This window comes from Thunnus maccoyii, chromosome 18 (genome assembly GCF_910596095.1).
Source record: "Thunnus maccoyii chromosome 18, fThuMac1.1, whole genome shotgun sequence".
NCBI classification, from domain to species: domain Eukaryota; kingdom Metazoa; phylum Chordata; class Actinopteri; order Scombriformes; family Scombridae; genus Thunnus; species Thunnus maccoyii.
In genome coordinates, this window is record NC_056550.1 from 16,603,767 (window position 1) to 16,628,145 (window position 24,379).

The window sequence follows — 24,379 nt, forward strand, 5'->3', positions numbered from 1 at the left end:
TTGATCGTAAGTGTGATATTTCAAAGCAAGCCTGCATCAAAATTCTTAAGAGAATTATCAGCTGTATTGAGTTTAAGAAAGTGATCAACAGAAAGGCAGAAAATTAGTGCGGTCTATGAGTTGGCATGTTACACCTCTGGCCACACCTCATTCAAGGATGTCACAATAGGTGTTTCCTCTTTGTTAGCTTTGGCGAAACACCCAATGTGACATAAGCGTTATCAGAGGTGTGGCATGCAAAGTGTGGACTTAAGAAGGGCAATGTAGCAACAGTTTTTCCCACATTGCAATTTAATGTGGACTTTAAAGTCCCCCCTCCAGTCAAAATTTAGTTTTGCTTATTGTTAATTCAGTTGGATGTTTGAGCTTCACTGTGCAGAATGATGCATGTGCAGAGTTTGACACTAGATGAGTTTTCACTTTCATCTGCTGAAGGGAGAAAGCTTCACTGCACTTACCGAAAATCAGACTTTAAAGGCGTGTATCTTCAAGCGGGATCTGTGACATCACGACAAGTTTGGAGCCAATCCTGGTCCAGTACACAAACATTCAGCCTCAAGTGCAAATTCATTGAGAATGGACTTTTCAGGGAAGTAACAGACACATTGTGTCCAGCAGTTAAACTTTTGAAATGAAAAATATCTGCATATTCATAGATTCTGAATTAATGAGGGAGACGGAGAAGATGTAATTTTAAGGTTTTTTAATTATGTAATTTAATTTTTTTTAATGGAAAAAACACACATTCAAAGTGGAGTATATTATATACATCTAGAAACATTTCTAGTCGGCATCTTTAATTGTTTTCTGAAAGCATTTTTCAGTTTTGTTGGCCTTATACAGCCTTTGAAAAGTTGGTTTGTAGAGAAGTTTTTTCCCACCTTAAAACATCGATATAAAATATTTTTTTTAGAGTTTAAATTTACACACAATTTACTCACAATTTGCCTTCTCTATGCAGTAGGTGACTTTACATAAATGATGCTAATATCCAGCAAAGTTGTTGGTTAAAGACGTGACATCACATCTGGGATGGGAGGGGCCGGCATGTGCACCGGCTTCCCTGGATGCACATCAGCACGCAGCCTACACCGATAACACGCATATTTTTAAACGGCAACTGGCGACAAACAAAACAGCAACAGATTCAAAGTACCACCTCTGAGTGAGCTTGTACATTTAGACAACCTACCACCAAGTTAAAGCCTGGAAGGTAAGCGAAGCAGAGACTAGAGAGAGGAAGAGAAGAAGGTATCCGGATTGCTGCGGGCGCTTGGCGAGAGACATCCCCGGACAGTGACTCCTGCAGCAGCATCAGGACCACCAGGATGGAGGGGGAGAATTACGGTTTGTCTTCACTGCACTCTTACATCATTTACTGTTTAGCATTTAGTGAACGCTTTCATCCAAGCTTCTCACAGTGACATGACTGCATGCTTTTTTTTTTTTTAAGCACTGCTGCTGTCTACAGTGTTCGTGCTCTGCTGTGCCAAGTGTACAGAAATATCAAGCATAGATTCATACTGTGCCAGTCTGACTGTCTGGAGGAACTGTTTAAATGACAGCATGATATACTGTAGACGTGTTTTACTCCTTGAAGAAGAGAGAATCACATCTTCATATTTCCCCATGTGTTTATGTAACTGAAATGCACACACAGGAAATGAAGTTATACCCTGTTTGGTTTGTATAAGCCAGTTTAGGAACAGGTGGCTTCTGTGGCATTCACAGCTAAAGAGATATAAAAAGATCTGTATGATGAATTATTAAACATCACACTGCAGCTACAACAGCATGGTGGACACAGTAAAAATCCATGTATCTACACAGTAGAATGAATGCACAGAGAAACAGAAAACTTCCTGTTCATATGGGAGGTAACACAACACATACTGATATATTTGTGCCATGCTGGCATCTTGTCAGAGTTGCACAACCTCTTTAGATGACACAGTTTTACAGAATGCCTTCTCTTAAAGCTGCCCTGATTGCCAAAGACACATTTTTATAGGAAATTCAGCGTCCTGACACCATGTATAGGGTGATGCCCCTGATGATGTCAGGCTGGCCATGATGAGCTGATGGCTCGGCCCAGGCTATGATAGAGGCTTTATCTCAATTATTTAGCAGTTTAGTTTTCTGTGAGCTTAATGCATCTCAAAATAGAACCACCAGCAATGGCCTCATTGCAAGATTTCAACTGATGCTCTGTTAAAAGGAGGGAGGGCTGGTACTCCATATCTCTCTCTGTGAGTCAGATATAAAATCTTTTTTTTAAGTTTTTGTGTTATCTAAGTATAAATACACCTTTGAGGTTATTAATTTGCACATTTATTCCTTTTTTAGCAATGTTAACCACTGTTTTTGACATATCAGAGTACACATGGTCTGTGAGTTTTGCCACTCTGGACAGCCCGTACGTCATGTTTGATCTTCCATATGCAAGCTACATAATCATATGTTGTTTACAGTTGTCTTCCCTTGTCAGTAGTTTCCTAGTTGCAATTCAGCTGAAGAATCAGTCGACGATTATGTCATTATCTGCTAAACTGTGAAAAGGGACATGCTGATGCTCCCAGCACATTCAAATAACACTCTCACTGTTCCTGACGCCTCCTTAGTCAAATCGCTGGCTTGTGGATCTGAATGTATAAGTGCAAGTCATAAAATTTCCTCTGGCCTTGAGCACTGTGACTGCTCAGCATAAATGAAGTCAGAAAAAGAGAGAGGATGGAAGTCATCCATTCACCCTTAAGACTGTTTTTTTCCCATGTATTTTATTATTAATGTAGACTTATGTAACAAAAAAGTCAATGTTTTATTCGTGTGGGTACTTGCAGTGTGTCAGGGGATAATCTGTATATTTTATAGCCTTGCAGTGACATTATGTGAAGTCACCTTCTTAAATTTATGACAGGATCACCATACTGTGTTTTTGTACTCTGTACCAGTGATGTTGCTAGGTGTTGGTGCCCTAAACCAGCTATCTTGGGATTCACTGGGTGCGGCTCTGTTTCAAGACTTCAAAAGGCTTTGAGCAGCAGGGTATCAAAATGTCTTTGTTTTATCTTTTTGTTTTTTTTGTTTTTTGTACGTGCACCTTTGCCATCTACCTGCACCTGTCAGTGCAGCTCAGTTTCTCTTTGCATAATGAACTGTGCACACACAAAGGAAACAGTGTGCCGGTTCAGAGGCGTGGTGCACTATAGCGGCAGGTACGTGTGGTTGCTGTGGTTATAAGTGTCATCTTTCCTTTCAGTTTGACCCCTCCCCCATGGCTGAGTGATTGACATGTGAGAAATATAGTCGTTTCTGCTTCCCAGTAATATGTTGTTTTCTTGCTGTAGAGTGTCACTTTTTACTCACGTGATGAGGAAGGTTTACTCCGGCACTAAGCTCCTCTCACTTTCAAAGCACCCTCAAAGAAGGACTGTCAAAGCAGCAGCAGCCAAATCTCAGTAGACTTAAGCAGACATATCTTTTTCCTGATAAAATAAAAACAGAAAGTCATGAAAATCAAAAGATTAAAAAGAAAAGTTGAAATCTATCACTTCAAAGCGGATGCAAATCTGAAGTTCTGCTGCAGTTGTTTTTAATACTTAACCCTCTAAAAAAATCAGTCTAAAAATAAACTGACATCATTCTCTAAAACTCTACCTCTTAATTCATGCACTGATTGGTGAATCCAAATTTAACATCAGGCCTCTGTTTTCCATTATTAAATCTACACCAATCACAGAGAGATGAAGATAAAGAGAAGCACACGAGAACAGTATATTAAAGGTATGAAACATCTGAAATGAAAATTGGACAAAAGATGCTGCAACTCACTTTCAGTAAGGTGTTAATTAATTAAATCTATATTTAGCATTAAGCTATATCCTTTGCAGTGAGTATATTTGGTTGAATTGTACTAGCAGAGGTGCTTGTTCTGCTCCCACCCAGCCAGGTGTTAGTCACTAGAGGTGATGCTAACATTAGACTGCTACGTAGGAGTTCCACCAACACAGATCAGCCGGCTCTCTGTAGGTTTAATATCCGATTGGGGAAACTCTTTCATCACATATAAGACTTCTCTACCTATCTGTCTGTTTGAAGACAAACATATGACAGATTTTCATCAGCATTTCATTGTAAACTGTCTACTGACGGAGCTGAAGGTTTTTGCTTGTAATATTTGCTCATGGATGTTCTACTCAGTTCTCAACCTACGCACTTTTCACAGGTGAATTAAATCCAAGCCTGCACTCCATATGGTGTATGGCTTGGATTGGTGAACTAAGAAATAATAGTGTTGTTGCATGCTATCTCCACCTGGTGGCATGTATGTACAACTACTCAAGTAAAGCGTTCATTTAGGTCCAGTTCAAGGCCAGGCTGACATACTGTCCACAGCACTATGCAGAGCAAATCACATCTCTGCAGCCTCTGTTCCTGCTAAATGAAGATGTTTGCCTCATGATGTCAGATGCACATTTTCATCACTTTAATTTGGCTCTGTAACGTGAAAATGTGTTTATATCCACAGGGAATTTCTTTTCTCACTTACCAACTGCCACCTGATGATAGAGATTGCAGGATCAGCTACAGAGCAGCAACCCTTAAGATCTGAGTGTATATAGCAGTAATACTTTACTACCAATGCTTATAGCGGATATGAGTGGGTTTCACTGTAATTATGCATTTCTACTGGGCTGAGAGGAACACTTTGTTCCATGTGTAGTACAAGTGCTGACTATTTCCATTTAATTGAGTTGAGCATGTGTGGGAATGTTTATGTACCAAAAAATATAACTTTAGAAGTTTAAAAATCAATATTAATGTGCAAGTCCAGATCCACTAGTTAATTTAACACTGTTTTTGGACAGTTTTGGACAAATTTCCAGAGCCATATGAGCTCTGTGTGATCAAAGAATCAACCAAAGGTTCAACAGCAGACAATACACAACAGATCATTGTGTATTGGCGCTACCATTCTGAACTGTCAGGGCTGCTCCAGGCTGTCTGTGCCTGCATCCGGTGCTTTAAGCCTCTAACAGTGTGTTGCATTTCACATAAAATAACCCACAAGCCCTTATGAGGCAATGCTAAGCATAATGGATTTAAATAAACTATTATAGCTGTGCCTAATTTGCCTTTATGGCTTTCATTAGGGCACTTAGGGTTTGCTGTGTGGACTCAGATATGGCCAATTGACAATTCTGCGCAATAGACATTATTCCATTTACAGCAATGAATTGATGTATTTTTTTCGACCTTGCTCGAAGGGAGGACTTGGTATGAGGCTGAGGAGTGCACTCTACACATCTACTCACTATCTATCTGTCTGTCTATCTATCTATCTATCTATCCATCTATCCCACCCACCTGTTTACATCTTCATACTTTTTGCAGGTGCTCAGAAAATTGTTTACAACACACTCTCATTCAGAGAGGTAACGTAGAGCAGAGGGGGAGGAATATGCATACCAAAAAAAAGAAGAGAAACATTTGTGCTGACTTCACTGCGTGCCGTGCTGCTGTTCCTCCTGTGACAGAGCTGCTCCTCTGGGTGATGTGCAGCTGCAGCATTTTAAAGTGGCCAGGACTGACTTTGCAGTTCATGCAGGGGTGAGTTTTAGGCGCTCGGCCCTCTGGCAATGAACCAGGCAGCGATGATGGATAGATCGGAGGTGATATCATAGCCACGCTAACTCCACAAATAGGGTATGTGATCTCCCTTATTTAGCTTAGTAACTGCCACTTAGCTTGAGATGCTTTCATGCTGCCCTTGGCGGTGTGATTGACAGAGAGGGCAGGGTTGACGTATTAATTAATGACTGACAGTGAATGAGCGAGGCTGCTGTGAAGGAGTGAGCGACACTATGTGTGACTGACAGGCAGGCTAATTCAGAGTGGCAGGCAGAGTTGCACCAGTTCAAGAGTGCAGGTAAACATTTTCGCTTTGCTCTAAAGAGGAAATGGAAAATGAAGTCAATTGTCGTTGATTATGAACACATCTGTGACAGAAGCAGACCAATTAATTTTGTTGTGAGCATGTGTGTGCATGTGTGTGTGTGTGTAAGTGCCCCATACGTGTTATGTGGCTCCCAGACCCCAAAATGGGAATGTATTCGTGGTGAATAACCTCAATAGGTGTGAAAATAATCTAATCAAAACAAATGGCTCACAGTGTTTTGCCCAGGAGCACATCATTACTTCTAACCCGTTGCCAGGCAACAATGAAATCTTGATTTTATGTGTAAGGCTTTTGAAGCCAAAATGATGAGTGACTAGAAGCTAAAAGCAACAGAGGGTGGAGATGGAACTTCAAAACTGTATTGTGTGGCTCACAGACAGAAAAACACATAGTTCACTGATAGTTCAACGTGATTCTCATGCACAGAAAGACTTGAGTGTTTCTTTAATTGATTTTTCTTGTGAATGTTTTTCAATTTTTTAATCAGGCATACTTATTCTCTGCAAAAGTCCTAAAAAAAGCTAAATAATGTATGCTTTCAAATACAACATAACTTTTCCATTTGTACATGCAGTCGAAGAATATCAGCTTGAATTAGTATGTAAAGTAGCAAGAGAGTGCAAGTGGTAAAGAGAGAGAGAGAGAGAGAGAGAGAGAGAGAGCAGAGGAGGATAGAGGGAGGCTGAGACACGGAGCACGAAAGGGGAACAGGGAGAAAGCAGAAGTGATTTCGGTGTCCTAGCAAGTTGCACATTCTAATTGACGGGGAAGAGAAAGTAGTTGAGTGTGAGAGATTGGCCAGGGGAGCAGAGGATTCATCTGACCAGGGATTAGGTGAAGCAGAGTGACACAGAGCAAGACCTTTACAGTTGGAGTCTCTTCATGGACTGAAGTGCTGGGAGCACAGGGTGACTGTCGGCAGCCGCAGCAGGGAGTCTGGGCCTTCTCAACTTCCCTTTTCCTCCATCTCAATCTGAATTGTAAGGAGGGAGCAGCTTGAGACACTCACACAGCCACTATCGGAGACATACCTTCACACGCAGATACGCATATTAAGCAAGCATTCTGGAGCTATGGGAACAGTGAGTGAACTTTGCGTGTCCAGCTTTCAGACGTTCTTGTGTCCGGCTGTGAATGAGGTCCAGCAAGCTCCAGGTAAAGTAAAGTCAGAACTGTGAGCCTTATTGTGTTGAAGTAAGATGATTTGTTTGTTGGCTGGTTGAAGACATCATCATTATTAGTTTTGAATGAACTTCTTATGAGTTTTGGTAGCGTGTAAGATAACCTGGGGGTTGACGGTGCATTTCACTTGCTGGTGTGCGCTCTGGGTCAGATGATAACAGTTAGACAGAAATAGAGAGAGCTTCTTGTGGCTAAGGAGGCTCTCTCATTAAGCACGACTTAAACCTCTGCCCTGTGTGCGCACACACTGAGAGAGCAAGCTAATGGTAATTGTTACTGAGAGGATCTAATCTCCAGCAGGTCCCACAGCCATCCACACAACAAAGCTCATCAGCCACACAGAATGATATACTCCGGGCTAACGTTTCTGTTCCTGTCTCGCTTGGCCGTGCATGAGAACGTCTCTTCTTGCCCTCGCTACTAGTTGCTGTGCCCTTAGATAACAGGGATGCAGGCGGTGCTGTGTTTACTGGATATCACCTCTTAAACTTGGATAAACAACTCTCAGTGATCCCCGGTTAATTACAGATGGAGGAGCAGACAGGAGCGGAGCTGGCTAAGATGTCTCTTAGCCTCTTTAGGAGTTTGTTTATACTCACCATCTGTCTCCGTATTTCCTGATTTGTTCTTCCATTCTGTAGAGTAGTGGTGCAGCTGATGTGTAAGTGTGATGTGTTTTTTTGGGTTTGGTTGTTAAGTGTTGCAACTGCATTACGTTATACTGCGGGTGGCGTGCAGGTTCCCATTGGAAGTGTTTGAAACTGTGTTGGCAGACTGTTGACATGACTAAAGCAGCTTCGCTGGGGTTGTGGTGAATCAGCTGACTGAGTGCATAGCAAGGGGAAGCAGTGCTGTCTCAGTGATTTCAAAACACCTGAATCAGCACTGGGGTTTGTGCGTGAAAAGAGTGGACTTTATTAGTTTTGGATACTCAAGGAGGAAGTAATCTGGATCATTCTGGTTTGTGGTTTAGGTCTTGACAGATTTTTGTCACACAAGCAAATATGACTTAAAGAAAGAGTCATCATGATGTGTTTTCAAGTGAATTTAATTAGATTAGAACACTGATATGTCATTTTAATTTTGTGAATGTGAAATGATTTGTTTCAAAAGGCTTCACTTAAGCTATCAACCACCTGCAGGTGTTTTTTTTGTGCTTAAACTGTAATAAAAACATTCATGTTGTGATGGCAGCCATTACATTTTGGACCTCTTGCGGTGGGCAGAGATTGGACAGTGTACTGCAAGTGTCGGTGTTTCTTTTTTTAATCATGAATCATACAAGTGATTCATGTGTGACTCATCTAATGATTGTCCAGCAAGTTCACATTGTATCAGCAGCACTATTAAATCACCTACCCTAAAATATAGCTGCATGCTGTTTGACATAAAACAACAAGTGCAAACACGATTAAGAAGTTAGAAGAAAAAAACACTTGGCTCCTTCTCCTGCTGACCTTATGTAGTTGCGTCTTTGGGGAAATGAGTCAATTTCCCAGAATCTTCATGTTTCACAGGGGATATAAATTGATGTTTCAATCTTCTCAGTCACTCCTCCCTTTCATCTATATTAATTAAGCACATGTACAGTGTTATGTCAGTGCCCTTTCCAACTGTAAGTGTTACTGTGAGTTTAACATTCACAGTTACTGTGAGTGTGACGAAACATCATGCCCAGTTAATCTTCACATGAGACTGAGAGTGAGAGCGGGCAGTGCACCGCTTAAAGGAGACATGATAGTAATTTAGCTGATTAATATTAGCACAGGGCCGTCTGCACTGTGAGGCAGGTGTGCTATGGCTGCTCACTGACATGGAAATTATTTGTGTGGGATGTGGCGGCAGCTGAGGACACAGAGACCTGTTTGGGAGCATATACAGCCCCGTCAGTGGTTGAATATTTATTTGTAAAATCAGTCTTTTTTAAAGTAGGGTATGGTGCAGTGGTGATGGTTGGTGATGATGCTGATGTTATTATGGCAGTGGTTTTCCACACTTGTTGGCTTGTGAACCTTTAAAGTTATGTGTATCTGTTGTCACAGGTTGGGTGTGTCTATGAGCTGGGAGCAGTTCAACCAAAGAGTGATGTTCCCTTCTCAGATTGTTTGATTCAATCAGTTTTTAGAGGCGTGAAGAGGTAAAACTATCCACTATTTTACACTAAAAAAACCCAAATATTGGAGGAAAATCAGAAGAAAATAAACCTACTTTGTGTATCATTTTTCCCCTTTTTCTTCTATCTTGCTATCATGTCTTGTAACCTTTTAAGGGGAAGCACTGAATTATGGGATAGAAACTTAAAACTTCGCATGATAATAAATAATGCACAGATATCTCTGATTTGAAGGCCTAATCAACCAGTAAACTCTTCATACACACTTAATTAATGTTAATATCTTAGACATGAGACAGATTTCACATTTATGTTGCTTCCTTACAAGATTTAGACGAGACAGAAATGTTTTCCACTGGTTTGACGTGTTTTGGGTGCTAAAACAGACAGAGTCTGCCAGTGAGCTACTTCAAAGAGGAGTGTGTGGGTATCAAAACACAGGCAGATAAAATCCACACAGCTCTGTAAGCCAAAAAAGATCTTTCTGGTGACGTGAGAGAGTTTGTTTTTCTCTTGGTTTTTCGATTTTATCTTGATAAAATGAGAGATGAGATGAGATGAACGGAGCATGGTTAGTCTGGTAAACACAGAAGGGAAATAATGTTTTTCAGCGGTTATTGTTCTGTCTAGGAGGTTATTTAGAATGTGGTTGTTGCACTGTAAACGCATAGCAGTATAGACATGCTGCAGGCCTAAAAGTCCTCAGCGGTTTTATTTTGTGATTCCTCAAGACTGCTTATTACTCATACTCATGCACAATTAATTACAGATGATGGCATACCCAGTTTTACAATGATAATTACATGCACAATCGTGTTGTCAGGCTGTATAGCCTACCAAGGCAGTGATAGTCTTTGTTGGTGTAACCATGTCAAATGCAAATTTGTATGCAGAATGCTGTGAATCTATGGCATGAGGAGGAGTGACTTGTCCTACTGTCCTACTCATCAGGAGCTCCCTGCATTTCACACCTTCTTCCTAAAACTCATTTGTGAAATCACAGCTTCTGACAGCAGTATTTCTGTATGTATATGTGTGTAGAGTGTAGTGTTGACTTCAGTTGATGGATGCTATATAGAAAAAGCCTGGGTGGCTCATTCTTTTGCTTTACGGCCCACCTATTGCTTTATTCATTAGCTTAATGTTGTACTGTTATAATAAATAGACTTTTCTCCATCTGAGTGTTTTTATGATATTTGTCCTTTCTTCTGCTGACACAATGGCAAAAAATGGGATTAAAAAATGTGAAATGAGTTTCTTAGAAAGTAAAAGACATATTGCATGCGCAGTGAAGGATATGTATTATTTAAAATAGAGCTTGAATGTTTATAATTCGAAATGAGATAAGCCACTCACTGCGTATTTGTCTCTCACTCATATATATGTAAAAGTGACACCAGAGCTAGATTGTATTTGTTATATGACTCATGTCAGTAATTAATCGTTCAGGTCTGCCCTCCCTCTCTCACCCAGAAAATTATAGGACGGATCAATCCAAAAGTCTCATTACCACTGACTGCACCTGCAAAAAGAAAGCTGTGGTTTTCAAAATCAGCCTATGCAATGAGTCACATGTAAAGCAACAAAACTCTAGCCACAGATTATACCAAAGAATGTCTACCATAGTAATCTTTATGGTAACAGAGTCATTTTTCATGCCCGGTGTTTACTTGTTTCTAGTTGGCGGACACTAACCTCCCATTTCTCAACAAGCCTGAATTTTGTTTGTGTGCCAGAAAAAAAACAGGACTGTTAGCAAGTGAAACATTTATGGAACTGATTTATTGTTAATGTCTCTGCATGGAAGTCTTTCACTGGCCTCTCTTTAATTCTGCAGGTATGACTGTAATTTATACAAATGATCAGCAGGGGTCACTATTGGTATTTCTTCTCATAGGACGGGTAGAGATGATTTGCTCACAATTTCATATAATTAATTTAAAACATAGATTTAAAATTGCAGATTTGCTATTGTAACTTAGCAAACTGTCACTGTGTTGTTTCTTTGTACCTTGTGGTACAATAACCGAGCCTTGTGGTTTCAGGATTGACCTTATTGTGCCGTTATAGTTGTTATTATGGAGAGCTGAGAGAGCTGGAACCAGTCACCACTTTCTCCAGGCAAGCATTCAATTCAGGGGACACCCTTGTTTACTTGTATAATGTCGTCTCTGCTTTTGGAGGCTGTAGAAGCTTTTTGGCTTGAGTTTGAAGACAACAAATTTTTAAAGCCTGGGAGTGTTTGAAGGACATGGGTGCTTACCAAACATGGGGATCTAACAGAGATACACTTTCGAGTTGCATTTTGGGAAGTGTAGGATCCTTTTTTTTTTTTGGAGTTTGGCTCATACTATGGACTTAAAGTCAGGTTATCTCACACTCAGCTGCATCAATTTTCTCTTTTTTCTCTCGCAAAACTTTATGAAGGCGATGCTCTAAACTGCAGGAATATCCCTTTAAGTGTTGAATCTTGCAGGTGTCATAATTTGAAGTCAGTTTTCCACCTGACTAGCTGTGTAACCTTTGTGTAGGTACAGTATAAGGGCACATCACCTCTTTGGAGTGAACTTAGTCACACATTATATGTTTAATTATTTCCTCAATTTACAATTGACCTGTTTTATCTGCATCCATTATTCTTATCCTCTTTTTTTGTGATCACATCTATAAGGAATAATGATAATACACACTCTCTCCTGCTGATTTGCTCTTTACAATCAGTAGGTTTGATTACACAGTCAGCCAGCAGACAGGCAGAGAGGCGCCTTTCAAACCAGGATCTCTCCTCAGGATTGGCTCTGTCTGTAATCCAAGGGTTTAACATAGTGCGCTAAGATTGAACAACTGATATTTCATAATATGAGCAAAGCTCGTGTGAAGTTAAAGTGTTCCTGGGTGTTAGTGAGCTATTTCAGCTTATGCAGATTTAGAGGGTTCCTCTTGCTGCTGTCACGCTGTCAAAAAAAGGTGTGTCTTGATTTTTAACTGAACTATCAGTTCTTCATTGTAGACAGAGAAGATTGTGTAAGTTCTCAAAGAACACTGCAGGGAAATACTTATATTGAAAAGCCTATATCGTTATTTTTTGTAGAAACTGTGTCAGAGAGGTGTTGATACATTTTTTTTTCTTGAGGCTATAGTTTGTGTTGTTACTGTGTTGTATTACTTTACATTGCCACATGTTCCTGTTAGCTATTTTCAAATTGAATCACACTGTGTGAACACGGAAAAACAATAAAGCATCAACTAAAACCTGTTCAACCAACAGCAGAGCAACAGAGACGTGTGAATAAAACAAAGGATAAACTTTCTCAAGAGGAATTTGTTCGACTCATTGAAGCCACTAATCAGCTGCATCTTTTAACATGCAAGACCAAAAACCTCTTTATACTTGATAATCCAGTATGACGCTGATTTGACGTTTGCACAAACACTCACATTTATTCCAGCATTTCAGTTCTGCATGTCTTTTGTGTACATTAGGAAGTTGCAGACAACAATTTACTTCATGTGTTGATATCAGCTCATGATCATTTCATTTAAAGGTCAAACGGCTCTCTGCATTCACTTGTTCTGGGCTTTAGCACAGATTTACAGCAGTGCCCGGGGGAAAGGATGAACCCGTAACAATGAATTGAACCTTTATGTGAAGACGGTTCACTTCACACAGACTACATTGTCTTGTTGAGTTTGGGCAGCACAACTGAGGCATTCACGGGCCATGCCATCAAGTAGAGCCCTTCAACTGAAGTGGCCATGCAGTCTGTAGGGCTTTTCATTCTAAGATGTCCTGGTGATTTTACTCTCTGAGGCAATATCTTCAGACAAGAGGTGAATTCCAGTGTTTGGTCTTGATTCCTGGATCCGTGGTTAGTCATACAAACATCCAACTGCTTTCACATTGTTTTCTCCCAGTGCATCATCAGATAGGATAGAAGAGAGAAAAAGAAAAACATAGAGGAGCTGTTTTCTCCCTCTACCTGGCCTCTTTCAGTGGCTGTCGGCGTAGCATTCCTCTTAACCCTCCTGTATTCATCAACAGGCAGGGACAGGCTCGGCCCTTTCCTATCTGACAGCAGCACATTCGTGCAGGTGTTATACAAATAACAGGCTGATTTATTCAGTTTTAACAAGGGACTGGAAAGCTGGGTAGCTCTGCTATCTGCCCTCAGTTTTCCCCTAAAATATGCAGCCAAGAAATGTCTCCCTACTAGAACAAAGAGACCCCCATCAGATGCACCTTTGATCACAGGCAGCATAAAATGTGAATATACTGTCTGTTGGTGGGCCAGGATGAAACACAAAAGTAATAAATTAAAAAAAAGAGGAGGTGTTTATTTCGGAACAGATAATGAATAGTTGCATCAGGTGTAAAACATGTTGCTCAGTCTAACCAGGATTTGGTAGAACCAGTTTCATCATAAATTACACATCCGTATATACACATTTCTTGTTGGAGTTGTGTAATAATGACAAACAACTCTTTACATGAACCACTGAAACATCCTGTGTGATTAAAAAAAAAAAATAGCTGCAGTTTTTCCCACTGTAGCTTTTAGGAGGATCGCAGATATTTAAAAAAAAACATAAAGTGTGACAATGTTATTATAAATGAAGTTTCAAATGACTTTCTGTAAAGATACCAGAGTTAAAGTCCCTATGGGAATGTACAGGAATTTCCTTCGTGTGAATAGTCAACAGGTGTTTCACAGTATTTTGTTTCTGAGGTAAAAAGTCTGTCTGTTTGCGGATGTGGTGAATGAAATGCAGGCGCAAGATCAGCAGCAATGAACTGCTGTAACCTATCTGTGTGTGTCAATCACTCTCCCTGCCCCCACTCAACCCTGTCCCAACAACAGTTTAGTGTGAGTGTGTGTGCGTGTGTGTGTGTGTGTGTGTGTGTGAGAGAGAGAGAGAGAGAGAGAAAGAGAGGGAGAGAGAGAAGTGCCCAAAGCAACAGGACAGATATCCACAGGCGGCCGACGCGTCATTTGACCCATTTGCTGCACCTTCAGCCTGAATTAATTACACAGAGATTGGAGACTATTACCGGATATGGAGCATGTGTTTTTTTCAAAATAAAAGTCTAAAATGATAGCTAATTATGATAGACCCATTTGATTTCTTGCAACCCAGTATGTTATTTTAAAAATAGTTTGAATTGATTTGCTGAGACATGAGAAATGTAATGCACTCAAAGATGAAGGGTAGGTAGAGTGAGTGATTTATTTTAATATATCATGTATTTAAATGCATGTTGTTGCTTTAAACTATATGTACGTGTGCAATACCATTCACAGTAATGCATCAGTCCATTATTCAATTCAGTGTTTAGATGCTGTTCTGTGCCCATGTGGCAGAGCTGCACGACAGATTTCATAACAAGACTGACATTTACAGTGTTCGAGTGTTTTATTTAAATAAATATGACCAAATAACTCTTTTTCTTTTCTTTTTGTGTGAGTGTAGATGTCCACATCCATCAGGGAGGGTCATGGCTTGCTCAGTGAACTGTCTCAAAATCCAGCTCTGAGCTATCACCACAAACATCATTATTTCACATATATATATAATTATATATATAATTCTTTCTGGGGGTGAGCATATTCTAAAATGTCTTGATGCAGATTAAGCCCCAGTCAAATAAGGTGCAAAAATAAAAGATGGCTCATTATGTAATTCAACTCAGTTATTTCAAATGAATTATTTGGGGCCCTTGAAGGGTTTCCAGGGGTCCCCAGAAGAATGGGGAACATTTTAATTTCACTATTATTTCGTTGACTAGAAGTTAGTCCAATGAGCGAATGTATAAAAATGACTATTCTGTTCATAGGCTTCACACTCTTCACTGTTAATCTGCCAATCTACAATGTAGACAGTTATTATCAGTTGGGGATCTCTGAGCCTACATCGTATCAAATACGGGTCCGCGGCCTGATGTACGCCAAAAAGGTTGAGAACCACTGAGCTGGGGTACCATATGGCGTTCCGTCATATGAGTTTTATAATGAAAGTGCTTACCGGAAGCGTGTTGTTTTTGTACGGCGGGTCTTGACAGAGGATCGCGCGCAGGAAAGACTGGCTGGTTAAAGTACATCGTGACGTGAATCGTCTCTTAAAACCACTCCCTTGAGCTGTCGACAGAGCCACAGCCTCCATTTACCGAGGAAAGCCATTCCCCCCGGTGTGTTTGTTAACTTTGCGACAGAAACTAAAACAAGAACAACAAATTAATCGATATTATTATCATCCGGTCAAACTTTCGACGCTCGGAAACCTCTTTGAAACTTTCGTGGAGTCGGACCTGCGAGGCTCAGGCAGCATGGTGTTAAAATCAGAAGACGGTGTTGGTGAGTGAAATTGTCAAGGAAATACATTGTTACTGTTTAAATGGCTCCACGGGACTGTGTTTAGTTGAACAAATCGTTACGGGAAGTTCACTCGGCCGTCTGAAACTATGTGAGGCTATTTTTATAAGTGAATTTTTTAAGGTAACTCAGAAATCAAACGTGTGCACTGAGAGCTCGATCCTCTCTCTGTGTTTGGCCTTGTTGACACTGTTTACTCTGCCATTTGTACCACCACTGTTGTATTCACTGAGTCAACTTTCTGCATATTTTATCAACCCCAGTGTTTTTCCTAAAAGATTAAACTTCCCATGCCTTCACTAAGAAACACATTTAACATTTTATCATTTCTGTTTTCAATCTACAATAAGATATAATACCATTGAGTGTTTAAAAAAGACCCTATAGGTTAGCAATGCCATTTAAAGTTTGTGTTTTGCATAGACTATTTCATTTATTGTTAACACATTGCCACCGTTTAAAACTTGTCATTCTGCTGTAAGTATGCATCTCAACCATATTTGCAGGTTGAGATTCTATCACTGTGGGTGTTGTTTGGTAACCGCTTGTATAAATGCCTTAGTAACACATTTATAGCCTAGCTTTAGTGGAAAAGTGTTAACACAGTTTAACAGCTTTTGCCTAAGAGCGAACATGCTCAGTGTCATTTTTCAGTGAATGCTCAGCAATCAGCAGCAACAGGTGTGGGAGCAGACAGTTAACTCCTCCAGTGTCCACATAGCAGCAGCACACTATCATTCATGTTACATATACGTTTTCTTTATTATTCCTCCCTTTTGACGGGATTTTCAAGGTTATATTACTCCTATAGGAGCCCAGCAGCTGTGATGATTGTATATTATCGATTTAATCTGTATTAAAGTGTGACTGTAATTCTATTACATAAGATTATTTTATTATCACAACAAAACCTATTAACGTAAATGAGTGTGCAGCCTTTGAAGTCAAACAGAAAGCCTTTGTTGCTCAGTGTTGAGTGTGATGCTTTTCATCTGTTTGGCTTGGTTAGCCTGGCAGCATTAATTAGCACCCTTGACTTGCGTCACTGCTAATCGTGTTAGAGAACAGTGAACGTCTGACTGACTGATCCTGTTATGTGCTGCTGCTGATGGAGAGGGTCCTCAGTGGCCTGGCTGGCACACTACTGCATTGTTTTTACAGGCAAAGAGATGAGAGAGAGGAGCAGTCGATTCTCTTCAAGTCCATTTGTCTCTGCCACTTAGCGGTGGGTGGTCTGGGAAGTTAAAGTAGTTGTCACTAATGGTTCCCTAATGAGCAGCATTGAGAGCTCTAATGGGCGCTGCAGAACAATGTGCCCTGCCTGGCACTAATGCCCCGGTGGTTTGATAATCGTCATCTTCTCCCCATAATCATATTTTAGCCTTCTTTCTGCATTGGTTGCAGCCCTCCCCTCCACTCAGGCCAGTGTTCATTCTGTATAGTTACTGCTATAATCCAATTTGATAAATGTGTATTTACTATACAGCAGGGTGTTGTGTGTTTGCAGGTCTCAGGTTTGGTAGCTCAGCAACACTCAGTTTGCTACATTGCTGACATTTTTTAGAGCAGTATCATCAGTCACTGAAAGAGGCACAAAAATAATGATATAAAACAGCTACTGTTGCCAGCCACAGTTACATTGGGCTAAATGTAGGACTACATTTATAATGATTTTCACAGTTAATTCTTTTTATCGAATTTTTTCAATCAAATCTAAATCAAAACAATTTTATTGTCCAACTTTGTTGCACAAAAGTAGGAATTCGTCTTCAGCTTGCATGACAATCAACATCAGATATCACATTGTATGTTGACAAGTAAAAACATTTAAATCAAATAACCACTTAGACTACAATATTTGTCCATTACAAGTAACCATATCCAACAGATTTGTTGTAATATTCCCTTAGTTTCATTAGAATAAAAGAAATGATCTCAAAAAGAAAATAGCAGACCTTCACATTTGTGAACATGTAATCAGCAAAAACATTTTTTTACATGACAAAAGACTAAAAAATTAGAATCAAAATCAAATTAACTAACTGAATTCATTTCCATGTTAAGATCCAGCTTGAAAGAAGTGTAGAATTTTTTGTTTTTAAATCAAATCACTGACTTGTCCTCCTCCTCCTCATCATCATATCAAGCAAAAGTAAGATTTCCCCAGCTTTTATGAAACTTGCTGGTCGTTGCTCATGTTGCTGCCTGTCAGGATAATAGGATTTAGCTACCTGACGTGCTCTAAATGTCACCACATTTACCTTTAACACAGTCGACTGTTATAGATAATTTGCATGAGAGCTAGGCTATATTTTCTCTCATAAACTTGTCATCACGCAGGCCTGTGAGTAGCCATAACCTCTGCCTTCCACTGCCAGGTCAGCCGGTCCTCAATTTTTAAGTATATGAGAGGATACTGTAGACTGGAGTCTGGCAGGAGTTTGTCAGCCACTCTGCAACTGGGCCTCATTTTGGTAACATGTTCTTGTCAGCAACATGCACACACAGCTGAGCTTTTCTTTTCTCTCTCCAGGAATGGAAACCAAAATCTCTCAGTTTGACTTCTTCCTACTTTTTTTGGGTCTGTCTTACACAGTTTAGCCTGCAGTTCATTTTTCTCTCTTCTCTCCCAGCACTGATATCAGTGACTTTCAGGTTTGTCTGCAGCAGGTATAGACACGCCTTGAGTTACTTTCTTCATACAGGACAAAACTCTTGATAGGCCCCAGAAAATCAAAATGGCGCCTGGCGGGAACTCCCCAGCGAAAACAGGAGTGTTCTGATTTGCCTATCAAATACAGATCTAATGCAAGTCAGAATTTGGTTACAGTCTAGTAGCTGTTTAGGCTGCAGAAAAAATTGGGTACAACTGAAAGCAGTTCCTGACATGAAAAAGCAGATACTAATAATTTCTGATTACTTGTTGACTTTACAAATGATAGAGAACAGTTCATGTTCGTGTGACTGTGTGTTGTCTCTTTCTGAAACACAAAGAATACGTTTGACAATGAGAAACATCCAGCACCATAGAAACTTTGTGAAAGATGTAAACAGTTCAACCCTGCATGCCGAATTGTATAGCTGCTTTGTTGGTGTCCTTTGGTGACCTCCCCTGGCTTCAAATCACACCTGAACACCATCATGTTGTGACAGAGCTGAAGAATTAAAGTTAGAAAGAAGGAAGAATGTCTGTTATTTCATTTCCCACAGGATGGGTGGGTTTAGCCACAGGTTTTACTCCTCCCATGAACTATGTGCAAGGCTCACAAACAGGAAGCCGAGAGTTCGACGATATGCGTGACAGGAAGTGACATCCCACGAGTTGTGTGTGGGCTGTATTATCTACATTGTCACAGAAAAAGAAAGACGGAGAAAAGAGAACTGAAGCTGCAGATTGATAGAAACTGAAAAACAAAACAATATATATATATTTATGGATCCTCCAGCTACCCCCTCATGTGTTTTTTGTGGATATGTGTGTGTGTGTTTGTGTGAGATTCAGTGGTGAGAGCGGCGAGAGAGGATGTTGATAGTTGGTCAGCCCCGATAAGAATCAAGGCCAGCCGCATCAGAGGACAAAGGCGTGCATTGTGGGTAGAAATAGCACTTCCGCTTCTGAGGATCAACACAGAGAAGCCTCCACATTGTCCTATTAAAAACAATTAACGTTGATAAATGCCAATAAAACAGAGTGGAGATTATTAAAAGAACGCTTATCTTTTGTGTCCATACTGATGGATTGTACGTGTATGCGTGCGTGTGTGTGTGTTTGTGTGTACAGCTGCAGGATGTTTATGCTGTTGAGTCGTCCGTATGTTTGCTTTACACTGAAGCTGTGTGTGGTGGCAGGCCTCGCTATACATTCTTCAGCTCTAGTTCCCACCCAGTCACATCCTCTGGTCCCAGCATTCCTTCACAGCAGCCTTAACACAGCTAGCGGACCCTTTAACTGTGAACTAATAGAGGATGTTAATGTGCTCTTGGGGGAGTGGCAGGGGTCATTCCTGTTTGAGCAGCCCTCCTCTGTGTCATCTCAATCCTCTGACTCTATAGCGTGACTTATACACGACTCACGTTAATGCAACAGGGTTAAATAGCTCACGGAGGTAGCTACTTAAAAGCTTCACTGTAAAAACGTTATTTCCTGAAATTGTCATTTCTATTGGATGGACAAGGCGCTAAAAAACGTTGCTGATGTCGTCAGCCGTGTAGTGTAGTGGTGCCCAACATCGGGGTCAGGATCTCACAAGGGGTTTCTGGATTAATCTAAAAGATCACAAGATGATCTAAGGAATAAGAAAGAAATGAATATTTCTGCTTTTTTTTTTCTTTTGAAACACTGATTACTTTTATCTCTCTGTGCCTCTAAAAATTCTCCAAACGAAACAACCTGAGAAGGGAAAATTCCTCTTTATAGACACTGAGGCTGTAATCTGTGATGAGTCATGGATAGACATTTCTTCATTTAAAAAAAGGCAGGGAACATACACTGAATATGGTCACCACATACATATTTACATACTCCTCCATCCTGACATATCTACTCAAGGTTCACTCAATGGTTTTCTACATTTCCCAGAAGAACCTCTGGTAATGTTCAGACAACATGCCTGATCTTGATCTTCTGTAGTTTTTACATATTTTGAGAGAATAATAACAATACTAATAGAAATAGTATGACCAAGTGAGCAGGTTTTTCCAGTCCAGACCTCTCTTTTTCAAAGTGAAACACCTTACATCTGTATTGTATCATGATCTGTTTGTCTGCTTCTGCCTTTTCTGAAGGATTCCTCTCTGAATAATTATGAAATGTTCATCTTATACTTTGGTTTTACAATTTTTTTTGAATCTGAAGTTAGGTTAGGTTTTATCCTTTTAATGTAGGATATAAATCATTACTTATCACACAGCTGTAGTAACACATGGCTCCCATACTGACAGTAGTCAGAGGAAGCTCTGTCATCTGTGGGACTGCAGAGTGCAGCCGGCACAGCAGAGGGCTCCAGGTTGACTCATCCAACTCTGTTCAGACATGAGACAAGCGCTCATGTCTGCTCTGCGCTGCAGACCTACCCGAGGCAAGTGTACACTCATGCTGTAAAAACACACATCCCAGGACACGACGAGGAGGAATTCCGGGAATCTTGCACAATGTCTCGGCATGCATCATTTGCATTAGGGTAATGCTGTTGTGCTCCCCTTTTAAAAAGAAAAAAAAAAAAAAGAATATACATGATTGTCTTCAGCACAGACTCCATTGTTAAAGGGGAGTTTGGAGGTGATAATGATAGTATGACTGGTCGCATGACTGGTCAGGAGAGAGAAGACCTGGCTTGAAGTGCTGACTCATAACAACAGGTCAGGGAAGAGTTTATGGCTTCCTCTCTGTCTCTCTGGAAGATGACCGGATGTGTCGGAACAAGAAGAAATACTACAAGTTCAATATTATTTTTATGTCCTTGTATGTCTTTTTTTTTGGCATGGTAGCTCTTTAGTAACTGGACAAAGATTGTAAATAATTAGCTACATATGACTTTTGATTTAATACCTTTTTGAAAATGACCCATTTTAACATAAGCCAGTTTTTATGTTTTCTTTTTTTTTTTTGGGCTTATGTGTTTTAATGTTTTTGAAGCATGGGCATTACGGCCGATCAGTATTTGTTTATCCGTGTAATCCATGAATCCAGTCATTAGGGCTGGTTGCCCAACTGCAATACTTTTTGAGTACCAAGAGAAATGTGTCTGTGTTCATGTTCATCAATTTTGATACAAATTAGTTACTAACTCAGATTTCTCCCAAAATATTTGAATAAATACATGAGAATACTAGCTTAAAGTGACAATTCATTTAATTCAATATAGTTTACCAATATTGTACAATATTGTAAGAAAGTCATGTGGATGGGCCTATATAGTTTTTCCATTGCGCGTGTGTGTGTGTGTGAGTGAGTGAGAGAGAGGAGGCAGAGAAGGGGAATGACCACTGGGTGGAGCCTCTATGTTAATGCAAGTGACAGCAGAGGAGAGAAAGAGATAGAAGGACGGAGGAGAGAGAGGGAGAGAGAGAGGAGGGAGGTAGTGAGTGAGTAGGGCTCTTTCCTAAATGGACTGTGTCAGTGTGCTGTGAGCAGCCTGGGAGCTGATAGCTGTGCTACACAGTTGAGAAAACTTGGCGATATCTCTCTCCCTGACTGGAGGAGCAGGCTCCTTCTCTCTGCCACTTGACATGTGGACGTCCGGCTCACCAACGTTAAGCCACAGGAGCTGACAGAAGAAAAAAAGGACTGCTGGATTTTTAAAAATATAAATGAGGAGAGATTCAGTGGAGACAGAAAACTGACACTTTGGAGGAATTCTCGCTCGGGTTAGTTCGCACTTCTATAGAAATTTGCTTATGTGTTTGTTTGGTTAATAGATCTTTTGTTATTTCCCACAAGTCTGTTTGTGTAGCTTGTCATCTTTGGTACTTGCTGTCATGTGGGACTTCAGTTTTCACTGACTCCACGTTCACCCCTTCTAGACTTGGGCAGTGCTGAGGATGAAATCAGTCAAGCTGGGGCTAATGCATGCTACACAGATCAATAACAGCTATGGGAATCATATAAAGCACTCCTGGTTTGACTTTTCCTCACGTGTCTGAGCTGTCCTGTCATTCTCCAGCCTGATCTGGCTTATGGCTTGTTGCGTTGTGGTTGAGGCCAGAGACACTTGAGATGATTGAGTGCTGGTGCAGCAGGCCAATGATTGGGCTGTGTGGTGCTGTCAGTGGGGGTGAGGTGTCTCTGTGTATATATGGGGGATGGTGGGAAGGTGTTTTTGCCTCTCTGGGATCATATATCTGAGCAATAAAAGTGCAGAAGTTCAGTGGGAGGCAAAACCTTTATGACTACGACAGGAGAAGACTTCATCATCCCACTTAATGGCCCAAAAGGGATGATTTTGATGGTTTCAGGAAGCTGGGATGACTAACAAATTGATGTTGAGTCTGGACTGAGAAGTAAAGCCAAGGATGCTCCAGCCATCAGTCCCTATGATCGGGCCCTGTTGAGGAATGTCCTGAGAGGCCGTTTGCAGACACAAAGGGAGAGCTGTGATCGTCCCACCGCTCTTCCCACTGTCTCTGTGTTCTCCTGCCATTCACCGTCCCACGCCTCCCCGGCCAAACACAGGGCTCCTTCTCCTGTTATCTGCCCCCTCTCTCGGTCCCCCTTCACCTCCTCCTACCCTTAGACCAGGTCAGGTTGGACGCTTTGTGGATTTTTTGATCCGTAATTGGTGGTCCATTTGGGGCTTAGCTTGTGTTCTGTTTATGTGTGTGGCAGCTAAGCACAGGGAGGTTAAAGGTAAGCCCATTTGGGCCGGTGCCCACATTACCGACTGGCATTCCTTCACAGCCCCTGCTCTACTTTGTTACAGGCTGTCTGGTTCAGAAGCTGAAGGTGTGTGTGGTTTCAAATATGTATGAGCAAGAGTCCCCTTGGGATTTACGCTAGTAATGAGATTCAGTCTCAGATCAGAGATCAACTTTTTAAATCACCTTCAAGATCAGAAAGCTTAGAGCCATTTAATAGATCTTAGTGTATTTTTGTGTGTGTGTGTGTGTGCGTCTGTGTGTGTTTTTGCCCATCCCAGCTCATATAATCGATCGTGTGTGTGTGTGTTTTGTGCTGAATGCATTAAACCTCATCATGAAGTAGACTGCTTCTTGTTACAGCTGGCGCTCTTATTGGTTTAGGCTAGGGGTCTATTGATTGACCCTACAGGGACCTTGGGGGGCGGAGGTTGTGTTTTAGCAAGTTTAAAGGGAGCTGTCACTGTAACCATGAGGACAAAGGTGTACAACAGCAGCCTCAAGGAACAGGGGGAGGCCTGGAGAAAACCGATAATCTTGGTTGCATGTTGGAGATAAGACAAAGAGACAGGGATGTACAAAGAAGAGATAGTGGAAGATGAGAGGAGAAATTATAGAGGAAGAAGAGGAGTGGGTAATCAAATGTAATGGACAGTGCGTAAAAGCCGGATGGATGCTGTTTCTTCAATAAAGATATGGAGGAAAAGAGATGTAGACACAGCAGATGAAGGACCTCATGCAGGGAGCGATTGCTGCTACAGCACCAGTGTCATTCATTCGCCTCGATCAGTGTGTGCACTTCATCAAAATGTAATCACGCACACACACTCGCACACTAAACACGTGGCTACAGAAATGGATGTGTATCACTTTGCATATTCCCTCAGTCAGCAGATCATAGGCAGCATCGTGGTGTGAATATATTCATTGATGCCTCCATCTGCTGCCGTGAAGCTCGACATTTTAGTGTAAAACTTCCGCAGAGCTTTTAGATATGTCCATCTAATTATATCTATGTGTGCACGTTGTGACCCTGTCTAGTAGCTGTGTCACTAGGGGCAGCCTAGGTGAGGAGCTTATTTAGTTGATAGTTTTTTTTTTTTCCCTCACGAGCTGAGAGGAGCTCCCTAAAATGGGTCACATCTGCAGGGAGAGGGGGCGGGGGGGGGTGAGAGATCCTACAAGCACTCAGAATTCTAATTTCCTCATTTTCCAAGGAGAGTTCTTCAGTGATCTGGGTTGAAATGAGACGTCTGCCTCTTCTGCCAGGATAGCAATCAGGATGTGTATTAGTGGCCTCTGCTGCTGTGGGAGAGGGAGCTATAATTGGTATCTCCCTTGATGTCACCTCCCCGGCGCTCTCCGCTGACCCAGCCCTCGCTAAAACTGCTTCGCCCATCTAGG

The 24,379-nt window shown here is 41.0% G+C and overlaps 1 protein-coding gene across 3 annotated transcripts in view; it reads left to right on the forward strand.

Moving 5' to 3' along the window:
• Positions 1 to 1,078: 1,078 nt before the first annotated feature.
• Positions 1,079 to 24,379, forward strand: part of cyth1a (cytohesin 1a) — a 39,710-nt gene continuing 16,409 nt past the window's right edge. The window contains exon 1 of one of the 3 annotated variants that reach the window (XM_042392449.1): positions 1,079 to 1,347. In XM_042392449.1, coding sequence (XP_042248383.1) covers positions 1,329 to 1,347 — 19 coding nt within the window. In that variant the 5' untranslated portion in view covers positions 1,079 to 1,328. Of the gene's footprint in view, positions 1,348 to 15,330; positions 15,605 to 21,878; positions 21,989 to 24,379 lie in introns of those variants that run through there. The other 2 variants (XM_042392448.1, XM_042392450.1) reach the window with 2 other exon arrangements.